Raw genomic sequence first — 25,693 nt, 5'->3', positions numbered from 1 at the left:
GAAAGAGTAAAGAGTAATAGCAAGTAGCATTGGTTCCTGGGGTCGGCCCTCAACGCTAGAGTGAGGACTGGGAACAATTCAGGTCAATTCTGCTCTGGCCTCTGCTCACTGGAGAGTTTAAGCAGGACATGTTACACATCTATTTGCTTGATTTTTTTTTTCCAACTCCTGTTGTAATAAAAACTGAAGTACATGACTCTGAGAAAATTAGGTTTTGGTCCTCCAGTCAAAACTGAAAAATAAATGCACCTGACCCACAGAAGTGATGGATCACACTGCAGTAGGAAAAAAAGTCTAAATAACTAATGGGCTAAGTAATAAGGTTTTGGGCAAACTGAGAGCAACAGAAGAAATTGCTTTAGAAATTGCTCTACATAAAACATTTGTTGAGCACATAGCTTCTGTGAACACAAAAGCAAGTCTCTGCACATAATTTGTCACGGGGAAAAGGCACTCAATTCAAAACAATAAAGTCTTCTTTGTAGGCTATGTCTCCACATTTCTTTTTATTCAAAGGTCTAGAAGACAGTTCTATTAGGAATATCTGAGCAATTAAGCAATCTACACATCGTTCCCTTAAGTACATGTTTGGCATGACAGAAAGAATCTAGCTTTATTTCCAAGCCTACCTGGTGAGATGAAAAACGTCCTCCACAGTTTCTTGTCACGAGTAACATCCCGTATTTCTTTTGTCATGTTAACCAGTCTGCCTGCAACTGGTGGCACGCGACGGAAATCCAGGATCCTGGAAGAGAAAGAAAAGAGACAGTTTATGTACAGGATTCAAATATAATGATAGTGATAGGTTTTAGGAAGGTTCATTACACTCTGAAGGCACATTTATCTGTGGCCTTTAAGGAATAAAAAGCCCATCAACTTTAAACTGGATAATCCTTCATATAAGATATTGTAAAATATGGCCTGAATATGATCAGCTTTGACTTGCCTACACAGTATGGAGCAGATGGAAAATACAGAAGAGTATGGGGACAAATTGTTCCATGGCAAAAACAAAGATATGCAGAATTCCAGAAATCAGAGACAGTAGAAACTTATTTCTGACTGTGTGCTACTTCAGGATTGTTATAACACGCATTTTGCTCAATAATTTTTTAAGTGACTTGAGGAATGGGATTTCAGCCTTTTTCTTCCATAACTGCCACCTAATAGTAATTTTTTTTTTCTGACAGTCTTAGTATTTGTTTGATTTATTTTCTCCTGCTCTTCTGTGTTTTAATACCAACCTTATACTTACCTAAACAGTCTCCCTGAAACTAAAAATTTTCCCATGGGCAAAGGCTGGGTGAAGAACCTTTCTCCATCCCAAACTCCCCTGCATTAGTAGATTATTACAAACTCCCCACAAGAGCATTGCTATTAGACAGAGTAGAAGAGCAAAGTTCCCATGAAAGCCTCCCTTTAGGTGAGACTTTTACATCCACTGTATCTTGATAATATCTTCTACATTGGGTAGAAACTGCTTTTTCTGCTTGGTGTCTGGATATTTAACATACCTCACTGCAGGAACTCCATTAATGTTTTTTCTTACGGCACCATCTGCTTAAAATGTAAAGCAGAAGGGATCAACACCAAGGTCAACAACTAGAAAATACAGAAGATCCTTGAAGGATCTCATCAGGATGGCTTTTCATGACAGATCTACCCTGTGCCACCCACTGACAAGTTCCCTTATCCTAACCATGATCCCAGATGGCAGCACTACTACATGTACCCCCAAATAATCTGTGGCCCTAAAGCTTCAAGCTTTTGAAAGGATGTTTCTTGGCACACGAGGGTGTGAAAGATCCTTCAGCTCTAACTCAGCCTGGGCAATGCTCTGGTTTCTAGACATACTGTTAATAATTCATCACTAATTATTAATCCAGCTCCTAATCTGGGCAGGCTGAGAGGGCTGCAGTCCCTTCCAAGGTATCCACCACAGTCTTCTCATACTCTGCCTGGGGCAACATTTTTGGCTAACAGGAGCATGGGATGACCACCACTGCCCTCTCCTCCTCACCTACTTGTGGTCTAAATATGCTCCTGATATGGGGCGGCCCCAGTGATTTGCTCTGAAACAAGAACTTCCCCATCTCAATTATTCCTCTCTGAATCCTCACACCATTCCCCATGGCTTGCTCAGATTCCTGTGCTCTGGAGCTAATTGGGGTGAGCCAGACTGCTGTCACACTTAGGTGACATATTCCCCAGGAGACAGGTTCTCTCCATGTGCACCTCAAGATCACAGGGGAAATTCATTTCTTGGCTTCTCTTCAATATAATTTCTCATTCTTTTTGAGAATTACTTATTGCCAGGTTTCTCATTCCCAGAGCAAGTCACATTTCCTAATTATTAATCTACCCTTTCATCGTCTGCCACTTCATTTATTCGTGGTGTTTGCCCACCTTTGTTCCATTTCCCCCTTTTTTAAAAGTGATTCAGTTAAAGGGCTGGCCAAGTGCAGAAACTTATCACAACATTTCCACTTTTCTTTTAATGCAAATCCATTTTACTTGCCTGTCCAAATGAAATGCTGCTATTTCTGCATTATGTCTTTCATAGTCGGAGAAATAAAAAAAGTCAGGCGGGGTTTCTTGTTCTCTGGTTTGTCTGCAAAGCAAAACAAGGAAAGTGTTTTAATGAAGGGTTAGTATTTCCAAAGAGCAGTGCTTAGCCATCAGCACATTATTCAGGAGTTCGGTATTGTTTGCTTAACAGAAGGCCTTTAGATACTTCATGTGTGCATTATTTGCCACGTAGCCTTTATCTTTTTTAAACTACCATAACAAAAAAACAGGAATTCAAGACTTGTGCTCGTAGGCTGCTGTCACAAAGCTATTCCACTCAAGACTCTCATTCTCGTTAACAAGATCTTTTTTATCCCTCTCAAACATTTAATTAGTGATAGTGGTGAAGACAATGTCATTTCATTAAATTATCATTAACTGTAATTATGAAATTTCCAAAAGTAATAACATTTTTCTTTCATCTTTGGCAGCCATGCAGCTCCCATCTAAAATATGACTCTCCCTTTGCATTACTTAGAGCCAAAAGTGACAGGTTTTTCTTGTTTCAGAAGAAATGGGATCATTGCAGCTTGACGGCCACGACACATGTCATGTTTCAAAGAACATTAACAAAAGTGTGCTCCAGAGAGGATACAGAATTTGTTGTTCCTTCAGTTTAAGAACCAATAAAAAATGTCATTCTGATGGAAATCACTAAAGTTTCAGCACCGAACTCCATGGAAAACAAAAAGTTCCATATAACAGAGAAGCAAATCTTGGTTTCACTTCAGGCAATTTCCAGCCCTGATGGCTTTTGGTTGGAGCACAACTCAGGCAGTGGACCAGCACTACATCTGGGCCCCAACTCAACCTGCATCATGCCCTGTTTTGAAGTTTTAAATGGGCGATCAGTACTACAAAGCTGTTCTGCAGAGCATCTGCAGGGGAGAGCAGCTCCCCAGACGAGGAAAACAAAGGTCCTTCTCCTTCTCCCCAGTCCCAGGTGGCCAGCTGAGAGCACGTGCACCACCCATGCTATCACACACTGGCAAGTGACATCCAGCTTCTGCTCCGGGACCTTGTCGCATGAAAGGCTTTGGGGTGATGCTGGTGCAGAGCTCAAACCTCCAGAGAATTTGCAGTAAATCCTAACTGTGAGACTCACTGGGGACCCAAAGCTGGGTCACTACCAGGACTGGTATCTGCCCACGAGCTCTCCTGTATCCACGGTGCTGGAGAAAATGGATAACTCCTGTGGGTTTTGGCTGTATGAAGTCTTTGTTATGCAACAAGCAGGGTTTGAAAGGCTGGTATCACTACTCAGACATTCTTTACATTAATACCTTGGTGAGATACTCTATCTCACCCTAAATAATGAACAACTGCCATCATAGAGACAACAAGATATTTGACTTGTCTCTAATATAACTCAAGGTCAGAGGGAATTCCAACACCCCTGTGATGCTCTGGCCAAAAGTGCCCTGACCACTGCCATAGTAGTGGTCACAGAGGTAGCCAACACTTGCCAGAAGTCCTTAATAGTAACTGTTGTGGCTGCAAAGGGTTCATAAGGAGACAAGCTAAAAGTGAGCCTGGCATAAAGTACAAAATAGGATCTTGTTTTATCTTTATAATAAACACAAAAGGGGAAGGACCACACCCATAAAGAGGAATATGGGAGAGCAGAAACCCATGGCATGTCTCACAAGACACCAGGAAATGAAGGCAGGAGCGAGGAGAGCTGCCACCTCATTGTGCATATTCCCCTCAAAAATGAAGAAATGAGCCCTGACTATAAATTCAAAGGAAAAGATTAACATATTTCTGTTGGGCAGAAATTTCCACATTTGTGTATAACTTTCTCTCCCCCTCCGATTTTAAAATAGCCAATTTCTTCTACAAATCAAAGAGAGAAAGATTCATCTCAAGCTTTTGCAAATCTTACCCGTATCAGCGCAGCTGATAAGTTGCAGAAAATATTACTAATTACCTAATCAATACCATCTGCTTTTTATCTCCCAACGACTTTAAACAAATCATGGCTGTTCCTTTACAAGAAAATCTTGCTCCAGAAAATCAGAGTTAAATAAGAGCTAGATCTCAATCTTGCAAGCACAGCTTCCCCCTCAGCCCAGCTCCCTGGGCCAGGCAGACAGCACATCACCGCCAGGACAGGCCAGTCTCTCTAATTCCACTTCTCTCTTTGCTCCCTGCCACCCCTGGCAATGGCTGGGGATATTATTCATTTGGGAGTAAGTATAGCTGTCCTGCAGGCTTAGACTTGTTTGTACATATTTCTCTCCTGTCATAACGTATTATTAAGTGGAACACCCTCCTAGAAAACCATGAACTTGACCCTCCTAAAACCTGCAAAACTGGACACCAGTTCCACAGCACAATGCAGACAAAGGAAATACCAGGACTTTTTGAACCTGAACTATACATCATGAGACAAACTGCCACGTTTCTTTGGTGCTTCTGGTGCTTCCCTCTACTTATCTGCAGAAAACCACCCTCCAGCCACAGCTCCCATGGTCCACGCCCATGTCAAACAAGTATGGTACCCACTTTTCTATCTCTTGGAAATATTGGGTTATTCTTGATTTAGGCTGGAAGGAGGATTTATGAAACCCCCAACCTGCTTTATATTCCTTATGTTCCTTTGCAAAGCTCTGCAGAACTAAATGTAACAGATTCAAACATGAAACACTGCTGAAATAACCTTGAAAAATCCTTTCTGCTGACTTATTCCAATATCCCATGGATAGAACAGGAATCTTGTTCCTTGGATCTGATCTTAGCTGGAAACAGTTTTATTCAAACATACATTTATTGTTAATTTGATGTCTGCAGAAGCACCTAAAGAGATGCACTGATAATTCCTCAGCCACAGGAAGCTGCCATACCACCAGCAAGCACTAACACATGTTGATCAAGCCTAAGGTACAGAATTGAATTTTAAAAGCCACATGAGCCCAAAGCAGCTTGGAATCAACAGACTGTTATAAAAATGGCTTTAACAGTGTTAAAAGGGCACTTACATCATAGTGTGTATCTTTTACTTTATCCAAACGTGTTTATACGTCATTTTTATTTTATCCACATTAAAAAAGCTGCTATTTTTTAGCATGCGCAACCTAATCAATGCATTGCCTGATTTGGTACTAATTCTTCTAATGAGCTATTTTTATGCATATAAAAAATATGTGGATAATAATAAGCTTTGCTCTCAGCAATGTGGATGTGCAGTCAGAACAACCACCAAGTTATTTTGTTTTTAATACCTGATGGCTATTGAAGCTCATTTTCTAATACAATGACACACAGATATTTGAGCAAACAGACCAACATACTGAACCCTCTGCAGAAGGATCCACTTCTGAGGGACAATAAACTAAAGCAGTGGTCACAGCTCTGCAGTGCCAGCAGTAACAGTGTGCATGACACAGGTTCTGCACAGGTTGCAGACAGTGGGAGAGAATTTCTGGCAGCAACTCTTATTTTGCAAACAGTTGGAATCTGGTGATTCTCTCTTTGGAGAAGGATTTGGCAGACATTTATAACGTCAGGCTGGGAAGCTCTGGAGGAGAGACAGATGGAGGTCTGTTGATACTGCACACAGTTAAAAATTACACAGTGGCACCAGACCAATTACAGCGTAAGGAAAAGACAAATCAGCACGGTAACACCAGTAGAGGAGGAATAAGAACTAAGGGGAGATCAAAGCCCAGGAAAATTTCCCTGCCGTGGCACAACTCTGAGAAAACATGGGAAGTGAAGGATGATTTTAAACAGGACAGGGACACATTTGCATTGACACAAGACAAGATGCAACTGTGATCCAATCTCATGGCTAGAAAAGTGAGTCATGCTTACAGATACAAGAAATAAAGCTCCTCTGGTAAATGAACAGAGTGAGGAGCAAATCTGGTGAGTCAGCTCCATCCCAACTAAGGCTGGGACCTGTTGTGGTGTTCTGTAGTATCTGGAGAAACCAACACAGCGATTTGTGTGCAGAAAAAAACTGCAAAGCCTCAAGCTTTTCTTAGATGTTTCTGTAAGCATTTTAATTTTTTTGGCCAATTATTTGACCCCCAAACCCTAACAATAATTATTTCTTGCTTGGTTTTTTTTTTTTGGTTTTCTGCCATTCCTGAACCTCACCACCACAGTGAGACTGCAGCCTCTGCGGACTCTCTGGCATTTCAGAAAATGCCATTACAGAAAGGAAACCTTTAACATGGAAATCTATATTTAGTTTCCAGGATCACTCACATGCACCTGCCTAAATTACCAGGATTAATACCCACTAGGGCCATGCATTACTCGAAAGAATCCTGCCTCAGTGCCAGACTTCCTCTGCTCTTCAGGGGTCCTATTATCTGTACAGCAGCCAAAAAGCTAGAAAACAGGGCAAACAGCCCAATCTGAGTCAAGTGTTATCCTGACAGACACATGCTGCCTTCCTGTGCTGCAGCCCAGAGACATTTCAGAGACACCTTTTGTGTCAAACCCACGTAGCTCAACTAATGAAAGGACGTGCTGCTGATTTGAAAACAGCTCCTTGTAAATAGGTTGCACTCCTGTTCTGACACATAATCAGGGGAATCAGCCACGGGGATTAGGGATGATTATGGATCACAACAACGAGCCTTGCTGCTGTGGGTTTGCTTGGGTTAGACCATTTTGCAGATGGAGACCTTCACCCTCTCCGGCCAGGGAAATTCAGCAGCAGCAAAACCACTGAGAGATGTCCAACGAGGCATGGCAATTGCATTGGCAGGGACAGAGTAACACTGATAAGAGTGTATTTTGGCTATTGGAACAGATAACTGGAGATTATCTGGGTCTATCCACAGCTATAGGCCACTATACTTCTCTTTAGGAAAGCAGCTTTTCTCTTGGCCTGTGGAGTATTTACGGTGTTTAAATACCTGTCTTGAAGCCAAGTTGAAGGCTCAACACTTCAAACACAGTGTTACCTAAGTGATAAAATATAGTAAATGCAAGACTAAAAGGCTGCCACTCAGCAGCTTGTTGCTGTTTCGATTACCCTGTGGCCTGGGAGGGACCTGGGGGCTTCCTGCATTTGGTAGCACCACCGTGGAGCTTTATAGGCAGCCCTTTATTCGGGCAAGTAACTGAAACACAGATGCTCCATGAAGTCTGGAGAGCCAATACAGACAGGCATGATATTTCTCCAGCCCTCACCTATGAACTTCTTTGTACTAGTGGAAAACTCAAAGTCTGATGCCTGCTTGCAAGATTTTCTCCCCTCGCCCTCCCTGCCCCACAACCCTTATGTCAAACTGGATTGTGCTGCCAGGGGACCTAGAGTGTCCTGAGATAATCTAAAGCTTATTATTCTAAGTGAAGGAGGCAGCCCATGGAAAAAAACTGATGTCTCTGAGGCAGCTGCAGTCCTTAGGAGGGTACTTAGATTTTGCATGTAGGAGGGCTTTCTGTGCATTTGGCACCAGTGACAACGGGTGGAAAAAATGCCACTTAATTTTATAAGACATTTTAGTGACTTAGTAAGTCCTGAGGAAGATAAATGGTATTGCTAATGCAGCTACATCTACAGTAGCAAAGATATCTGGTGCCTATTTCTGACTCCTTATGGAGTCTTGGCAGCTGATGGCTTTGGCTTTATCAAAGCATTCTGCTACAAAGAGCACTCCTAGGAACGATACGAGCTGTTTACAAGAGCAGAACACAGTCCAGGAAATGAGCGGCCAATGCAGGGATGTGAAGACATGCAATTGAGGTGGTACAGAGAGGACCTCTGGGCCGCATTGTCGCGATCATCCAAATGACAATATGGGCCTCTCCAGGATATTCAGGCTTCTCCCATTTAACTAGCAGCTCTGCAGCTAGGTAAAATGAGAGAATATTTACCGTGGCAGAAAGACAGAAACTCGCACGGGGCTGTGATAGCAATAGGAATAATTAGCAACCTGCCAAAAGCATAAATACTGTGATCATGCTACTGCACGCCAGCCCTGGAGTGCTTTTCTCCCCAGCAGATGAGGAGAGCTTGACAACAGCACATGCTCAAGGACCAGTTAGGTTAATATAAATCATAAACTTCTGAGGTAAAGAATGACAATAAGCTTGGAAAAGCATTTGTATATAGAAATAGCATGTTACCTGGCACAGAAGGCTAGTGGGGGGGAAAGGGAGAGAAAATCTACAGAGAAACAGTATATTAAGGTGTGTTTTCTTTCCATTTCCAGTTGTGGAGTCAAATAAAAGGCTCAGGAGGTCACCTAACCCATCCCCTGGCCCAGGGGTAAGATCAGATAGACCTAAACCACTCTTGACAGACGTTGCTATAACATGATCTTCAAAATGTCCTTTCACAATTCCATGGCTAAATCTCCCTCCTCCTTGTCCTCATATGCTGGCCTTACTCTTCTGATAATTTTCAGCCTCATTTTATTTCCTCACTCCATGACTGAGGCAGAACCATCACAGCAGGACACGCTGCAGCTGATCTGAGTGCCCTTCCAAGGAAGGAATACATGCGACAGACATGCCAGAACAACACTTGCTCCCATTCCTGAACAGAGCATCCCCAAGCCAAGACCTAGGAATTAAGACTTAACACCTTTAGACTGTAAATTCCTCAGAGGCCCCTTCTTCACTAAGTGCAACTCATTTCTTTTTAATTCATTAAAAACCCAACCAACCCAAAACCTTGAAAGCCTGCCTTAGGCTTTCCCCTTAAAACCAGCACAGTTTTTAGAAGACAATGAAGCAACCTCTGATTCCTCTACATAGATCAAGTCAGTTGTGAAAAGGTTGTGCTAAACCAGTTCCTTGCTCAGAGCAGCATGAGTGACAGTTTCCTGCCATGACATGCACAAGATAGATAGATAGATAGATAACCAAATATTTACCAGAGCAAAACATGAGTTACCACTCATGACTACACAAGCACATATAATATGAAGAGATGAATAATCAAAGTAACTAATATGATCCAAGAATACAAAAGATTTATTTTATTCTCCACTAAAATATAAAAATAACAAAAAACCCACTTTCGTCTTCTTTGGGGCTTTTCTGCTCCTTCGAGTGATCTGGATTTGGTATTAATATCTCAAAATGTACCCTCTCTGTACCATTGCCTTCACTGACATTGTGCTGGCAGTAAAGTCAAGGCATAATCTCACCGATCATCATTTCATTGTCTACCAGCACAGAGGAATAGGTCTTTTTTTTTTTTTTTCATTCATTCTTTTGTGCTTTCAGATCTACAAGACATGAAGAGAATCTCTGATCAGCACAAAACACATCAGAGTTCGATCAACTGGGAAAATTTCCTTCAGCAATTCAGAAAATTACTTCCAGCTCTGCCTAGTAAGTAGCTGCCTGTCACCATGGGAAAATCAAATGGGAAAAAAACCCCATAAATTAGTGTAAGCACATTTGTCAGGATGTCTTCTCCACCCGCACTTTGTGGCACGACAGCCAATGGTCCCCTTCCTGCTCCCACCAAACATGGCTAAAGAGGGGGAGTCCCTGTGCTGAGGCTGTACTCCCAGCCTGCCAGAGCTCAGATTCACAGGCTGTTTATGTTTATTAATTATTACTATTATTCTTGTTCATGTTATTATTAAATTGATGATTTAGAAGATGGCTGAAAAGAAAGGAAAATGAAATGCTGCTACAGAGCAGGTAAGAGAGACAAAACTAGAGAGATGAGCTCCAGTGCTATCAAACTCTAGATGGATGGATGTAGAATCACAATGGTTGGAAGGGACCTCGAAGATCAAGTCCAACTTTCATCCCAACATCTCCCTAAACACTAGATCGCAGACTCAAGTGCTACATCTAATTGCTTTTTGAACACCTCCAGGGATGATGACTCCACCACCTCCCTGGGCAGCCCATTCCAGTGCCTGACCACTCTCTCAGTGAAGGAATTCTTCCTAATATCCAATCAGGACCTCCCCTGGTGCAACTTGAGGCCATTTCCTCTCATCCTATCATTAGCAATTTGGGAGAAGGGACCAACACCAGCCTCACTACAACCTCCTTTTAAGTAGTTGTAGAGAGCAATACGGTCTCCTCTCAGTCTCCTCTTCTCCAGACTAAACAACCCTGGCTCCTTCAGCCAGTCTTCCTGAGGCATGTTTTCCAGCCCTCCTACCAGCCTCATGGCCCTTCTCTGGACACTGTTCCAGCACCTCCAAGTTCTTCTTATGCTGTGGTGCCCAGAACTGGACACAGCCCTCAAGGTGTAGTACATGAGACACTTAAAGTACAATCCAACACACACATCACTATCTAATAGCCCCTGCTGTGGTACTGGACATGATGTGCCCAGACAAGCAGGATCATTCTTTATATTGGCCTGTGTTTCTCCTGCATCCCACAAATGTGTCAAATTGAAGAGGCAGGTATAGTGTTAGAGAGCAAGCAAGTTTAAAATACTTGATGTGAAATGAGTTTTTGCAGCCTGATGGGCTAGAGGCTGATCTGAGTTACGACTGAAAAGCAGCACCACTGAATGCTGGGTTAACTGAAATAAAGATGCTTTCCACCATCACTTTTGTAAGCTGTGTACAGGGCTGCTCCTGCTGTAAGCAATGACATGCATGGCTGCTTTTTGGACAGTAGCGGGGATTGAAGTGCTTTATTTCCAAAATTAGAAGCTCAGGTCTTCATACCTCGATTTAAAGAAGCCTACCCTCTGGGCAGGGAGCTCAGTGGGAGTGTAGGATCCATCCTGGTGTGCTGACTGTGCAGGAGGCAGCACATGTATGCAGAGCTGCCCCTGTGCCAGCCTGTGGGACTTGCTGCAAATTCACCTTTTGGGGGGCTGGTGGGAAGAGGGGATGTGGGAGGGAGAAGAGATGAACACTGATGCCACGGTGGCTAGGTGGCCGTGCCTGTTGGCTAGACATTTTTTTCTACCATCCAGAAAAAGGGGGGCTTGGTAGAGAAAAACACTCGAGTCGTGATACAAAGAGAAAGGTCAGCTCTGGGAAGCTCTTGTCACTAATCTACTTTGTGGATAAGGAAATTCTTAACTCAGAAATAATGTCTGATACATCTTTGAGATAGAAACCTAACTTGCCATACAGGAGTTGAAAGATAAAGAGGTTCTTGCCAGCACAACAACAGAGTTCCCAATGCCAACATTAATAGGGTCAATGCTGTTGCCACAGTAGGGAGAGAAAAAGCCTCAAAGCAATTAAATAAGCAGGAGACAGCACTAATGAGGTGCTACAATGATATTTTTGCCTTTCTTTAAGGTTTCTTCGCTAAGAAACTATATCCCTATCAATAGTTTCTGCCCCTGTAAGGTTTGGATTCCTTTGTGCTCTTAAACAAGTGGTCTGAGCATTTTTGCCACGCCAAGCCCATGATATCTGTCATCTTTCTCCTTGATTTATCCCTCTGAGGCTTTGTTGTACATTGTCTGCCAGCCATAAACTGCAAACATGAAAAATGATACAGCTGCAAAAACTATTTTTGAAAAACAGACAGTGCAAACAAAGCTCAGTGTGAGCAAAGGTACCTTCAGCCTTTCTTCAGGAAAAAAGACTGCAGAATATTTCCTACAGAGGTTTTTCAATATATAATGTTTGTAGAGCTCTGAGAGTGCAGGAGGAAGAATATGTGTAAAATTAGAAGTCTGAAGCATTTCTTCAGCCCATAGAATGTTATTTAATATGTCTGGGGTCATTAAGGGTAGGGATTTAATGGAACAACAACATTAAACATATTAGAAGCATAGCAGAGCTCAAATTTCTTTCAGATTGTTGGATTTTTTCTCTGCACTGTACATGATGTATGTACCGTTGAAATTCCAGGGTTCACAAAAGATTCAGGTTCCAAACTGGTTGGAAAAAGTAATTACTGTGAATCTGATGTGTTGCTATAAAACCTCTTCCTTTATATTCCTTCCTGTCATTATGAGAACCATGAATACTAGCAAGCTTGTCCTCAGAATCTCCCAGGAATCAGGAAAATATTAGCCCTGTTTTTCAGCAAAAGCTGCAAAACATGGAGCTATTAAGGATTCAGCTCTGCCCCAAGCGAAGCACTCTAGCCTCATTAAGCACATGCTTAACTTTGGGCACACATATAGCCAGTGAACTATGTGTGTCCTTGACAGTCAAGCATAGACTTAATACTTCCTTGGAGCTCTTTTGTGCTCAGCACTTCGTGAGGACAAGCCAGTGATAAGCACCAGATCCCTGCAGCAGCTCTGGCCACTCAACCCGTCCACTTCAAGACTCACAGTTGTTTTTTTTCTTCTTCTTCCACCCACAACAACAACTACTTCAGGAAAAAATGTGTCATTCTGCCAAAAGTACAAGCCAGTTTGGCCATGGGCCCTAGCAGATCCCAGCTGTCACCTTTCAGGTTGACACTGAGGTCTGCAGGTCCTAGATGTGCTCATGACTCCTTGCACCCGAATAACTGCACCAGGCAAAGCACTGCAAGTCCTCTCAACAAAACAATTCCTTTTCTTACTTATAGTGCCAGATGTCAGAGTTAAATCCTGTCTTTCAATATGTCTCCTTCCCCACACTGCAGGGGGAAGTAGATCTAGAAAAGTTCAGGCAACTTTTATGAGCTCCCATGTTCCAGAAAGAGCATTTGAGCTGTGCCAGGTACAGGAAGGGCCACAGCAGGATGTATGAGCAACGCTGACCCAACATTTTCCTCTCCAGCCCAAGCAGAAGATGTTTGGATTGAATACTGACACAATTAGAAGCACCACAGTTTTGCACTCTGTATTCAGTACAGGCTCCCTCTTCCAGTTTGTAGTTCAGAGTTTGAAATTCTCCTCTCTCAAATGAAATGTTTGCAGTTATTTGGACTGTATAATAGGAATAAAACCTAACCCAATCACACCTCTCTATTAGCCATACAATGAGGCTGCCACTTTGTTGTGGTTTAGAGGAATAAATAAAAGAATGCTCAGGCTCCAGCTATGGAAGTGAAAAGTCCTTTGAAATTCCAGTGTTCTGTGCCATGGATGACCTATGTATCTGCATTCCTAAAGGGGAGCTCCACTTTCCCAAGGACTCCAAAGGAGTAACCGTGCTAATTTATGGCATCCTGCCTCCTCTTTTCCCACCTACCCATGCAGAAGTCAAACACTTTGGGCTTTTTATTTACAAGTTGCCAATCAAGAGCTACTGGATACTGAATTGCACTGAGTTAAGTGCCCAGGATTTTGCAGGTAAGTAATTGCCATGAAAACCATCATCAGGACAGTGCCACCATGGTGTGTATGTGTAGACTGACACATAAGAGCATAAAATTTGCATTTGTACAGCAGGCTGCTTTTACCAGCTATGGACCTCAAAGTCTGGATACTGGTCTCACATCCAGTACAAAACAAGAGGATCAGAATGGTGAAGCATCTTGTGCAATTTCCTCCTGCAAACCCCAGACCTTCTCAAGACACTACACAATAGTCCCCCCCACTGGAGTGCCCTGCATAGGGGTCCAGAGAAAGTGCTGATGCCCAGTCCTGCTGGCCAGTGGGGCATGTTCACCAGGAGACCTGTAATTTTTGCTTAATCCCAAATCTTGAGAATTTTCCATAATTATGCCAGTGAGGACAGCAGGCATGTGGTTACGGTGAGATAATCGCTCCCCGAGGCTGTGTGTTTCTAATTCCTCAGAGGTGTGATTTCCCAGTAAAGCACACACACCTCTGAACTCGCCTTTCCTCTCCTGTTAACATTCCTTAATGTGTGGCAAAGGGTGATGTGCCTCTCTGAGCTGGAAAGAAGGTGTAATTGCCTGCTTCAGACTACTTTGTGGTTACAACAGAACTGGGGATGGCTTTGATACGGTGTGGTATGTCGTTGTTCTAACAAAGCAAGCCATGCAACCTCTCTTTTTATATTTATTTTATTTTTACTCCTGTCTCATCAGTACTCTTCCCGTCAGCAAAAACAATCTCTGGGGAGAATGTCTAACTTATTCTTTGCCCTGAGCTGGTTCTGCAGCTTGCCAGTAAACTTCCATTTTTTAATGTGTCTTTTCCCAACCAGAGTTTTGCCTAAACAAGAAATACAGAAGAGCACTTGGTTGCTCACCGTTCCCTGGCTGACATGGGCACTGGCCCCATCTCACTTGAAAAGCCACTGGCTTTTTCACTCCCTGGCTAAATTTGAATTAACTATCTCTGTCTTTCTCAGCCTTCGTTGTTCATTTATTGGACGAGTAAGAGTGTACTGAGATGAGAGCCCTTTTTTATAGCCATTTCACAGATTAATTATGCTGCTTTACAAAACTATAAAAATCTTCACTTTCTCACTAAACTTATTCTCTTCTAGGCTGGAAACCCCCTCCACTAATCTGTCTTTTATATTAAGGGCATCACATGATTCACAAATTACACTGGAAATTACACATCACAGTCCTTTTAGCTTGCAACTGTCTGGATAAAGTGTGGGTTAACGCTCCACAGCCCATGGGTAGTCACTGTGCTACTCCCAGGGTAACATCAGGCTCTATTAGCATCTCTTCCCTCTTCTGCATCTCCACTGGGGAGAAGGATTTTAACCTCCCAGTCTCCACATGAGCCCTGCTGCTGGGGGCTGCAAGTGCAGTCCTTTGCTCTCCACAGAGCATTTTCCCTCTCCTCCTTTAATCCCAGCTATAGACACAGCATTTTAGGAAAAAAATGGGCTTGGAGTTTTTGAGTAGCATCATTTAAAAGGACAGTAGATGCAAGATTTCAAAAGCGGTCAGTATTGGCCAAACCTGCTCCTCTTAAGCAAAAAGACTTACTGAAACCTCTTTAAAATTATCCAATATGAAAAAATAAAGAACACAAAGAACTGTTCTGTGGCATTACAAGGGAAGAAAGACTCTTGCTGACTTGGCTGCTCCAGGCAATCGCTGTTGCATACAATCATCTCCCATCAAGTGCAGCGTATTTGGTGAACTCCCATGTTCAGGGTGCAGAGGAATATTCACACTTGGTGGATCACAAAAATGCAGCCACTCAAGCCTGGAGTGAAGATGAAGAAGGGTATCTGTGTGTGTGTGTCCTCAGGCATGCAGAGGGGAACGTTATTCACCGACAAGACTCAGCTGAGTTAGTGTTCAATGTGAAACTGGTGTGCTCCCCTTCACCAAAATCAGAAATTAGTTGTGGCTAATTTAAACTTCCAAGCCTACCTATGTTGAGGTTATTTGGTCAAATAAGGGGAGTATACAATAAAATATGTGAGGGTTAATAATAAAAGTAGAGCTTAGAAAAAGCAGCAAAAGAATAAAAGCAGACAAGTGTAGAGGACAAGAGAAGGGAGGAAAATTCTGCAGAAGATGTGCAGCAAAGCCTTTTGTGAAATGACATTGTTGCCAAAATCTTTTTTTAAGGAGCTTATTTATGACATGCAGCTGCTTTCCTCTAACAGTGCATGTCTGGTTACCTCTCCTTGAATTTTTAAGTGCATTTAAATGTCTACAAAATATGAAGCTTATCTCCTGTATGGTGCGATAGGCATGCGTGTGCATAGCCCACAGGAGTGTTGTGGGAGTCTAGTTTCAAAGAGAGGACCATGTTTTTCATAAAGCCAAGGACGCCTGTATTTCAATTTTCCTACCTTTTTGTATCAGCTGCAAGGGTAAGTATATGGTGGAGCAAAGTGATCGCATGATATAACCATCGGACTTCATCATCTCATTCCTTCAACACTTACTGCTTTTCTCTGGGTCTGATCCAACTTTCCTTCTACCCAGTGAAAGGTCTCCGACTGAGTTCAAGGTGAATTGGATCAGGAAGGACAGTCAGTTCATAAACTGCAACTCAACATGCCCATACTCCAATTTAAAGGCTAGTGAAGCCATGGGAAAAGCCTCCTGTTGACTTCAGTGAGTGTGGAGCAGATGCAGATTAAAGTGAATAACTAAACAAGCCACCTGGGACCACCCCTGGATCGAGGGGACAGCAGACACAACCTCTGCTTTTAATGTTTAGTTTAAACTCATCCATGACATCTTCCACAGCTCTTGGTAATATGAGGAAGGATATTGGAGGGTTAAGCCAAAGAGGGGGTAGAAGAGCCCTTAATTAACATTGGAATTGCAACTCTGTCCAAAGCACACTGTGTGTCTGACACTTTCAGGACTGAGATCTTGGATAAAAAAGAATATACAAGTCTTTCATCACAGGTCCCTTGAGCTTCCTTCTTAGCAATCTCCAGCAGGCTGCTATTACCAAATGCCTGAGTAATTTCCCACAAAAAATGGAGTGAAGATCTTCACTTTATCACAAATATTGCTAAGAATGAAACCTGTGTTTGTTTTTTTTTTTTTTTCCTGGGCACTGTTTTCCATGCAGCTCACAGGCAAGGATTGTATTGACAGAAAGGCTCAACAGCACTATGAATGTCAAGAAAGTATTACTGGATTAGTTACAGTCAGACTGCTTTCTAACTGAATCAGCTTATTGGTTGAAACAGAAGAGGAAAACAAAACAAAACAAAATCAAGTGGGTTCATTGCTCACCTATAGGAATATCTGCAAAATGACCCAAAGCTGAAAAGCAGGATTAAATTTGCCATTCCATTTTCTGTACACATACAGATATTTTTAGTCACATCTTTAAAAATATTAGCTTCACTCTTTGGTTTCTGCATGGCATCCACTGGTGCCACGCTGTCACATCAATCACACTCCTTAAATTAGGGGTTTCAGTACATGACTACTGCTCATTCTGAGGGCGTGAGATGGACTGCACCAGGAATCTCAGGGCATTGCCACCTCCTGCTCCCTCCACCCAGCTCTGCTCCATCTCCACTGACAGGGAGTAGAGGACAGAGCAGTGCAAATATTGAAAACGAACAAAAAACCCCTTCTGTAAAGTCCTATAAAAATTAAACACTCAATTGTTCTTAATCTTTTACACCCAGAGGAGAAAATAAGAGGGCAAGAGAACAAACCACACCAGGCAGATATTAGTCTCTGAGCTCTGTGCTATTGGAAGGCACTGGAGAAACCCACAGAGACTAGACCAGGCTAAAGCAGTCTCAGGCAGGGGTGGGCAACATGCTTTCCAAAAGCTCTGCACCAGTGCAGGGTGCTTCAGAGCTTGCTGGGAAGGATGGAGTCAGTCTCTGAGAAAGGGCATTCAGTACAGCGCTCATCCCCACTAAAAATCCAGTTCTTTCCCACTAGAGACTCTTTCTTAGGTGTCACCTGTGAAGTCAAGCCTTTTAGGACATATTTCCAGGTACACCTTTTCCTCCCTCAACATGCAGTAAGTCCTTAAACTACATCCTAAATCCAATTGCCTTTATAGCAGGGCAGGAAGCAGTGGCCAAATATCACATCTATTTTTGATATGACCTTAACAGTTAAATCCTGCCATTAGGTACATGCACACAGCTTCTGGGGACATAGGGAGACTTCTCTTGTGTCTTGCAGTGCTGGTTTTGCTAATGATCAATATTTGGGTTTGTAAGTTTAATGACTTCATTGTTTCCACTTACACACAGGTCATATGGCAATTGAAAACCAACTCACTTGTTAGACGGCTGCAGATTCCCTGCTGAGACATCTGATTATTTATGCACCATGTGCATTTCCAAATAGATGACCATATTAAATTATATGCTTCTGCCTTATTATTTCATGAGTTTTAATGGTTTTACATTCCTTTTTTATTAGAGAGAAGGAATAGTCACTCATGCTAATGATGTGCTATAGCTATGTTTTACATCTGCATCTCTGAAGTTATTTGAACTACTTTCTTAAGTCCTATCAAAGAGCAGCTGCCTGAAATAGTTGATTTTTATCATGAAAATAAAGATGAGAAAGCAAATTGGGACTTTTTCTCAAAGACAATGGGATTTTTTTTGGCTTTTTGAACTATTCTGAGGGATCCAGCAAAAACTTTTCACACAAGCCTTGGGCTCAGATGAATTCACTCCTGGACAAAGTCCCTTTGTACCAGTTCCACCAAACTCCAACTCTGAAAACTAATCTCTTCCAAAAGCACCCGGCAAACACATGCACTCCACGTGAGCACCACCTTTGAGGGACAGAAAAACCCAACCTGGGTTGCCAGAGAGCAGATATGGTCCACTTCCAAACCAGAGCACGTGGCTCCAAGTTGGCAAAACCCATCTGAGTGCTCTGTACACAGCTGGGCAGGAAGAATGGAAGGGACAAAGACACGTAAAGCTGCTCTGTGGCAGTTTAAGATCTGTCTCTGAACTGCAGCTCCTGGATCCACAATCAGACAAGCAGCCCCATGGCATTAGGGATTCAGCTTGTCCACCAGGAACCCTGAGCACAGGGATGTTAAGGTTTGAAATGAAACCCAGCAAGAAAGGTCTCCGAATTGCAGGAGAATTTTCTTGCTTCTTTATATATGCAACTACAACTCCACGTTATTTAACTAAAAATAACCAAGTGAATTCTAGCTCAAAATGTGATCAGACCATAAATAGTTAGATAAACTCCTTCCAGGCACATCACGTACTTGATTTCCATTTGCAACGTGTACTAAAGCTCTGCTCATGCATAAGTAATGCCTCTGAGTGGTCCTTAAATGTACAAACCACTCTTACTTTACCAAGCAAAGGGACACAACTCTGCTTTTATCCACTGGGTGATCTCTACTGTCTCAACACTGCAAGAGCAACTCCTCTTTTTGCAGAGGAGATATTTTAACACCTGAATTGCAGACTTCACAGAATCACAGAACCACAGAATGGCAGGGGTTGGAAGGGACCTGCAGAGATCACCTTGCCCAAACCACCTGCCAAAGAGGGTTCACCTAGGGCAGGTTTTAAAAGCCTCCAGAGAAGGAGACTCCACAAACTCTCTGAGCATCCTGTTCCAGTGCTCCATCATGCTCACAGGAAAGAAGTTTTCCTGGTGTTGAGGTGGAACTTCTGATGTTCCCATTTGTGCCCATGAGTCCTATCACCAGGCACCATTGAAAACAGACCGGACTCATCTTCTTGACAACCACCTTTCAGATATTTATAAACAATGAGAAGATCCCCTCTCAGCCTTCTCTTCTCCAGGCTAAACAGTCCCAGATCTCTCAACCTTTTCTCGTAAGAGAGATGTTCCAGTCCCTTTATCACCCCTGTAGTCCTTTGTTGGGCTCTTTCTGGTAGTTCCCTGTCTCCCTTGAACTGGGAAGCTCAGAACTAGACACAGTACTCCAGATGTGGCCTCACCAGGGCAGAGTAGAGGGGGAAGAGAACCTCCCTCAACCTGATGGTCACACTGTTCTTCATGCACCCTAGGATACCATTGGCCTTCTTGGCCACAAGGGCACACTGCTGGCTCATGGCTAACTTGTTGTCCACCAGGACTCCAAGGTCCTTCTCCATGGAGCAGCCTTCCAGTGGGTCAACCTCTAACCTGTACTGATGCATGGGATTATCCTGCCTCAGGTGCAGGACTTTACACCTGCCCTTGTTGAATTTCATTAAGTTCCTCTCCACCAACCTCTCCAGCCTGTCCAAGTCTTGCCAAATGGCAGCACAGCCTTCTGGTGTATCAGCCACTCCTCCCAGTTTGGCATCACCAGCAAACTTGCTGAGGATACACTGTCCCTTCATCTAGCTCATTGATGAAGATGTTGAACCTCTACTGACCCCTGGGGAACACCAGTAGCTAGAGGCCTCCACCTGGACTCTGTGCTGCTGATCACAACCCTCTAAGCTCTATTGTTGAGCCAGTTCTCAGTCCATCTCACAGTCCACTCATCTAACCACACTTCCTAAGCTTACCTATGAGGATGTTATGGGATACAGTGTCAAAAGCCTTGCTGAAGTGAAAGCAGACAACATCCACTGCCCTCCGTTCATCTAACCAGCTAGTCACACCATCACAGAAGGCTATCAAATCAGTTAAGCATGATTTCCCCTTGCTGAATCCATTATGATTATTCCTGATAACATTCTTTTCCTCCATGTGGCTGGAGATTACCTCCAGAACAAGCTGTTCGATCACCTTTCCAGGGATGGAGGTGAGGCTGACTGGTCTGTAATTTCCTGGGTCAAATAGTAACAAATGCTCTCAAACAAAAACAAGTCTTCGAAGAATTTTTGGGGACCTTTACTTCCAAAACTGCTCAAATGAAATTTCATTTTCATTACACTTATCAGCTGCCTGTGTTTGAGGTGGCAGGGGAGGTCCCAGAGCTCTTCATTTCACTTCACCTTATTTTGCATCTCCAAGTCCTAACCTTGGGTTACAAATTCAAAGTCCACTTTGATAGATCATAGTTTGTCTGCCATGATGTTAAGTTTAAACAACAGTCTCATTCCACACGGTAATTACTGCAAACAATTTCATCATCTGAGGTGTACTTTGCAGGTTTATCTATTAGTTGATGCTGCTTCTGTCACTGTTCATCACATGAATATTCTCTTTACCTGCTGTGTCTGTGTGTGCCTGAAAGAGCCATGGCATTTTTAATGGCATAATTTCCTGGGATGAACTGAAAAGCAGCACAGCATGGTCTGCATTATTTATATGCTGAGCCCTACAAATGGCAAGGAAAATACTGTAGATTTCCTGGAAATAAATATATTCATTATACTGTAGCCTTGTGCATAGTAGACTCAATGTCACCAAAGGAACTTAATTACTACGTTAAAAGTATTTTCATTTTGCTAGATTTGTAACAAAAGAATGTCCAGACACATTTTAATTCAAAGACAAAAGACTCCTTACCCAAACAAAAATATTCCATGTTGACAAACTTAGAATCATGCCCTACTGCTGCTGCTAATCAGCAGAAAATTCTTAGCATTTCTCCAGCATGAAATAAATTGTAGATTGAGCCAATTGGAAATACCAATGACAGAAGCCATAAAATATTTTGTAATGTCAATTATGACTAAAGGAAAAGGACTTGCACCATAGATCAGCAGAACATTTTGCAGCCATGCTTCATTTAAGACTATGAGTCCTGAGCATGATCTGGGAGTTGGTTTGCCAAGAAGGATATTCAGGAATATGTAACTGGCAGCTATGCAGTTGTGGTGCTCCTGCAGTTCAGCTGTAGCTCCAGAATTGTCTTAGATGGGACGATGCAAGTCTATTGAACCTACCTGACAAATCTTCAGACTCTAGCTGAGTTATCTAAATCATACTGCAATCAATAATAAATAACCCGATTCTGGTTAAAGCCTTAAAATAGTATGTTAGGTTCAGTCCAGACCTAAAAAGTGATCTGTGAACCAACAAAATTCTCTTTTTAAAGCTTAGATTTGTTTTTACAAGTTCCTTATTGTTATGCACAGATTAGCTCCCTGACCACACTCAATAGTTGGATTCCAGGGAAATTATTATTTCTGCCTCCTGACACGCAGGATTTATCAGAGGAGGCCACGATTTTCTGCTTTCCACACTATCATATGCAGCAAAATTAATCTCAAGTCATCAATGTCATTTCTCCAGTTTGTTTTTAAAAATCTGGTTTATAAGAGTCCTTCCATCCTGATGGAATTGCCATTTTAAAAGTAGAGACAATAACAAGAGGAATAAATTGAAAGGGGGACTGTGACACGGAGGAAAGTTATAAGGAAAAAAGCTAAAGTCAGCCTTATATTTCAGTCCCTCCCATCTTCCCCATCTCCTCGCCACAAAATAAACAAATTGGTAGAATCAGAAACAAGCTATCTGGAAGAGCCTGTCTTCATCCTGCTGCAGAGGACATTCCCAATAGCTACCCAGCACAGGAAAACAACTTCTCACCCAGCTACAGCTCGTAGTCCTCACACCAGACTTGCTGCAGCCCCACACTCCAGACAGGCAATATTTGGTCACAAGGTGGTTAAATGAAACCACTCCTCAACACAGAGTTATCCATGTTCAGCCTACAATGTTCCAGCCAAATAATGCTTTGCTAATGATGTCTGCAGTTAGATGACAAATCAGGCTATTTAAATGGCTCCAGCGCACACATCCTTTCCAGGCAGGGTATCCAAGTAACCATTCTAACACAGCTTCAAGGTGGGAGGGAGAAAGCAATAGCTAATTTCTTCAGCTAGGTGGAAAATTAATCTTGAAGAGAACTTGTCTGGTTTGTTATGGTCAATTTGAAGGAAAACAATTTTAAAATGATTATTTTTAAATGTATTGCAAAATGTGCAGTTATGCAAGAAAGGACAAAATGATTCTCATTCCAAAGAGCACTAACGGCTAGGTTTATTTCTGAAAGCAATTTAAAATATTCTAAAGCCCTTAATAGAAAGGTTTTCTGTACTTTAATACATGTTAGTATCAACACGCCTCAAATAACAGGAAAAATATTAGTGCAGAATTTCAGATGCTGCAACCAATCACCTTTTTGTAAGTTTAATGCTAAGTAAAACATAAAATATTAGATTGGCTTTTTCCTTTTTTTACCTCCCCAAAACAAGCTCAACAATAATTGTATTACCTGGTTAAGGAAATGTTACTGCTGACCAGTATTAGATGCTGTTATGACTCGACTTGAGAGATGCCTGCTAATGTCCTTGAGAGCCTTTGGAAAGGGTTAGCTACATCAGTGATGTTGGTTTGGGAGGAGATGTGGGATATGGTGCCTTTTTTTGTGCCCTGGCCTGGGCTGAGGCTTGTTCAAGGTTTCAGAAAGGGTCTCCCTGGCAAGAAGCCACATGGAGAGGCAGGAGATGTGACAGGCTCCCTATCCCCACTGTGGTCTCCAGTGTAGAGGCGCTGAATATTTCCTTTTCTGTGGTTCCTCCCTCAGGCATCCTGAATATTCCGGGTCAGAGGAAGGGGACTACTCCAGCTGATTCACAAACAGAAGTGCTGAGATAAGGCAAGAGGCCAGATCTGGTTCCCTCCTCCACTGTGTGTGCAGAGACCCGATAACCCCAGACCCTCAAGGATCAACGTGACCCCTCTCTCAGTCCAGACAAGGGGTGAAGGAGGGGGAAAAGCCTCCTGCTCTGCCTGCAAACCTGCCCACAGTAGGAGACATGCTGCTCTCTGCCACCCTGCACACAAGGAGGATGCCTGGCTCCATCCCCACACCAGTCCAAGACACAGCTACAGGATTTAACCTCACATAGAAAAGAGGGCTGGAACTGGGAAGAGCTCACCACAACCTGCACTGTCCCTGGGGTGGGCTCAGTGGTGCCTGCTCCCTTCATTCATGCCAGCAACGTTTGCCAAGGCAATGGAAATATTCACACTCTGGTGGTGTTTCTTTCGTGATGCAGATGATTTTTACGTATTCACTAGATCTATTAAACAGGAAAATACAAACAACTTCTGATATCCCTTTCCACGGAATCTAGTTTGGAAAATATGACTCATTTACTTCTCTTCTAAACAGGAGAAGTAATTGTTTCCAGCACTCCCTGAGAATGCATTTAACCAGAAGCTAAGCCAGATGTAGAAATGTCTGCAGAGGTTTTCATTCCTTTCATAAAAAAAAAAAAAAAAAAAAAAAAAAAAAGAGACAAAAAAAGAAAACTGTAAAGCAAGAGTCAACAACATACTATTGGGTTTTAAAACACTGTTGGCCTTTTGATTACCTTTAAAAGCAGATCAGATCACAAAGAAAACACAGCATATGACCAGCTAGAGAAGGTCACATTGCAAAAGAATGTAGGTGGTCTCATTTTTTTAACAGCTAAAGTAATAGAAGCACAAATCTTCCAGCCACCAAAGATCCTCTCCTGGTTTGGCAATTGCCACGTATAATATCTGATGAACTCCAATATCGCACTGCTCAAGGATAAAATCCCAGCAGGCAGGAGCTGAAGGAACAGCTACACAGTCAGAGGGAAAAAATCTTGTATTATTACAGCAGCCACTTATTTTATTCACCAGAATTAAAACCTCTTCACAGATAAAAGTGGGGATTTTTTTTTTTCATCCCACAAAGCAATTTTAGATTTCTATAGAATCATTCAAAAGCAATTAAAATACTGCTCCTGTTGATGGATTTGTACTCCTTGCTCACAGTGATGTCAGGCTTTGAAATTCAGGCCTGTTCAGAGTAATTCTTTGGGGCTTTGTAGTCATTGCCGAGTGCCAGAAAACACTTTCTGGAAGTTCATAGATATTAAACATCTTCGGTAACACCAAAATAGTTTCAAGGCCCGTAGCTATTAAAATCTAGAAGATATTGCAATTAAGAACCAGTGCAATACCAGTGCAATCCAGGACACTGCAATTTCACTCCTTCAGTGAGTGAATTTTTAGGGGAAGAGAGAGAGAAAAGAGAATCCAATAATCTAATAACAATACAGTTAGAGAAGAGGGACCAGGGAGCTTTTCCTAACTGTCCTACTGCATCAAGAGTGACAGACTTCCATTGCCAGGGAAAAAGAAAAAAAAAAAAAAACCAGAACAAAATCCTTCACAAACAAGCAAGTAAACAACCCCAAACCAGTATCTACATAAAAATGATTCATAGCCCTCATCCATTTAAAGGTCTGTGTTATTTAAACCAGAGTATAAGCCTCCAATACCAGTGTTTGTTTTGGCTTCGTTCTATATAACAAAGGAAATTGTTGTTAAAAATGTAATTCAGATGTCAGCAACATGAGGCCAGTTGCAGAGATGCAAAATAGCAGGATTGATGCTGCTGTGCCTGAAATTGCACGGGAAGGATGAACCCTGATATAAGGCCCTGAATAAAAGGAACAAGCCCTACCAGGCATAATGGGTTTTAGGCACCATCTCCTCCAACACAGGTACCATTCTGATCCCTGAGAAGGTCTTTCTCCTGCCAGAGGATGCAGGAAAAGTGTAGGGTCAACAATATCGGCACAAAACCTTGCCAAAACATCAGCAAAACCCTGATCAGTGGTTATGACTATTGGCTTATCAGCACCTGATGTCTTACTGAGACTGGCGTCACCCCAAGAACCTGGTGTTTGTGCATAAACAGGGCAATTTCTTTTCTTAGGCCACATTTAGTCACCAGAATTGCTGCATTGTTGTTCCTTGAAAGGCAAATGCAAAGTTAAATAAAGTCAGCAACAACCGACTTCTTTCATTTTTTCACATTTCTCTTGCTCTAAACTCAGACTAATAGATACAAATAGTCTCACTCCTGCAAATCATGTTGGAACTGTGGCTGTCAAGGAATGAAGGCAGTTGAAGGGGGGCTATTAAAGATTGTTCATTAGTTCTGCCTTCTCTGTGAGCTTCTTCAGTCCCAAAGACAGATGGGTTTGGGAGCGCAGCAGAACAGGGG

The 25,693-nt window shown here is 42.5% G+C and overlaps 1 protein-coding gene across 1 annotated transcript in view; it reads right to left on the bottom strand.

The window, feature by feature from the left end:
• FAM20C (family with sequence similarity 20, member C) overlaps nucleotides 1–25,693 on the bottom strand; it is a gene marked incomplete at its 5' end in the record, with an annotated part of 55,987 nt that overhangs the window by 10,338 nt on the left and 19,956 nt on the right. The window contains 2 exons of the mRNA XM_008939530.1: nucleotides 630–745; nucleotides 2,519–2,611. Coding sequence (XP_008937778.1) covers nucleotides 630–745; nucleotides 2,519–2,611 — 209 coding nt within the window. The remainder of the gene's footprint in view (nucleotides 1–629; nucleotides 746–2,518; nucleotides 2,612–25,693) is intronic.

This window comes from Merops nubicus, unplaced genomic scaffold (genome assembly GCF_000691845.1).
Source record: "Merops nubicus isolate BGI_N331 unplaced genomic scaffold, ASM69184v1 scaffold4564, whole genome shotgun sequence".
NCBI classification, from domain to species: domain Eukaryota; kingdom Metazoa; phylum Chordata; class Aves; order Coraciiformes; family Meropidae; genus Merops; species Merops nubicus.
The sequence above is the reverse complement of the archived record's forward strand: the minus strand, read 5'-3'. Positions and strand labels throughout refer to the sequence as shown.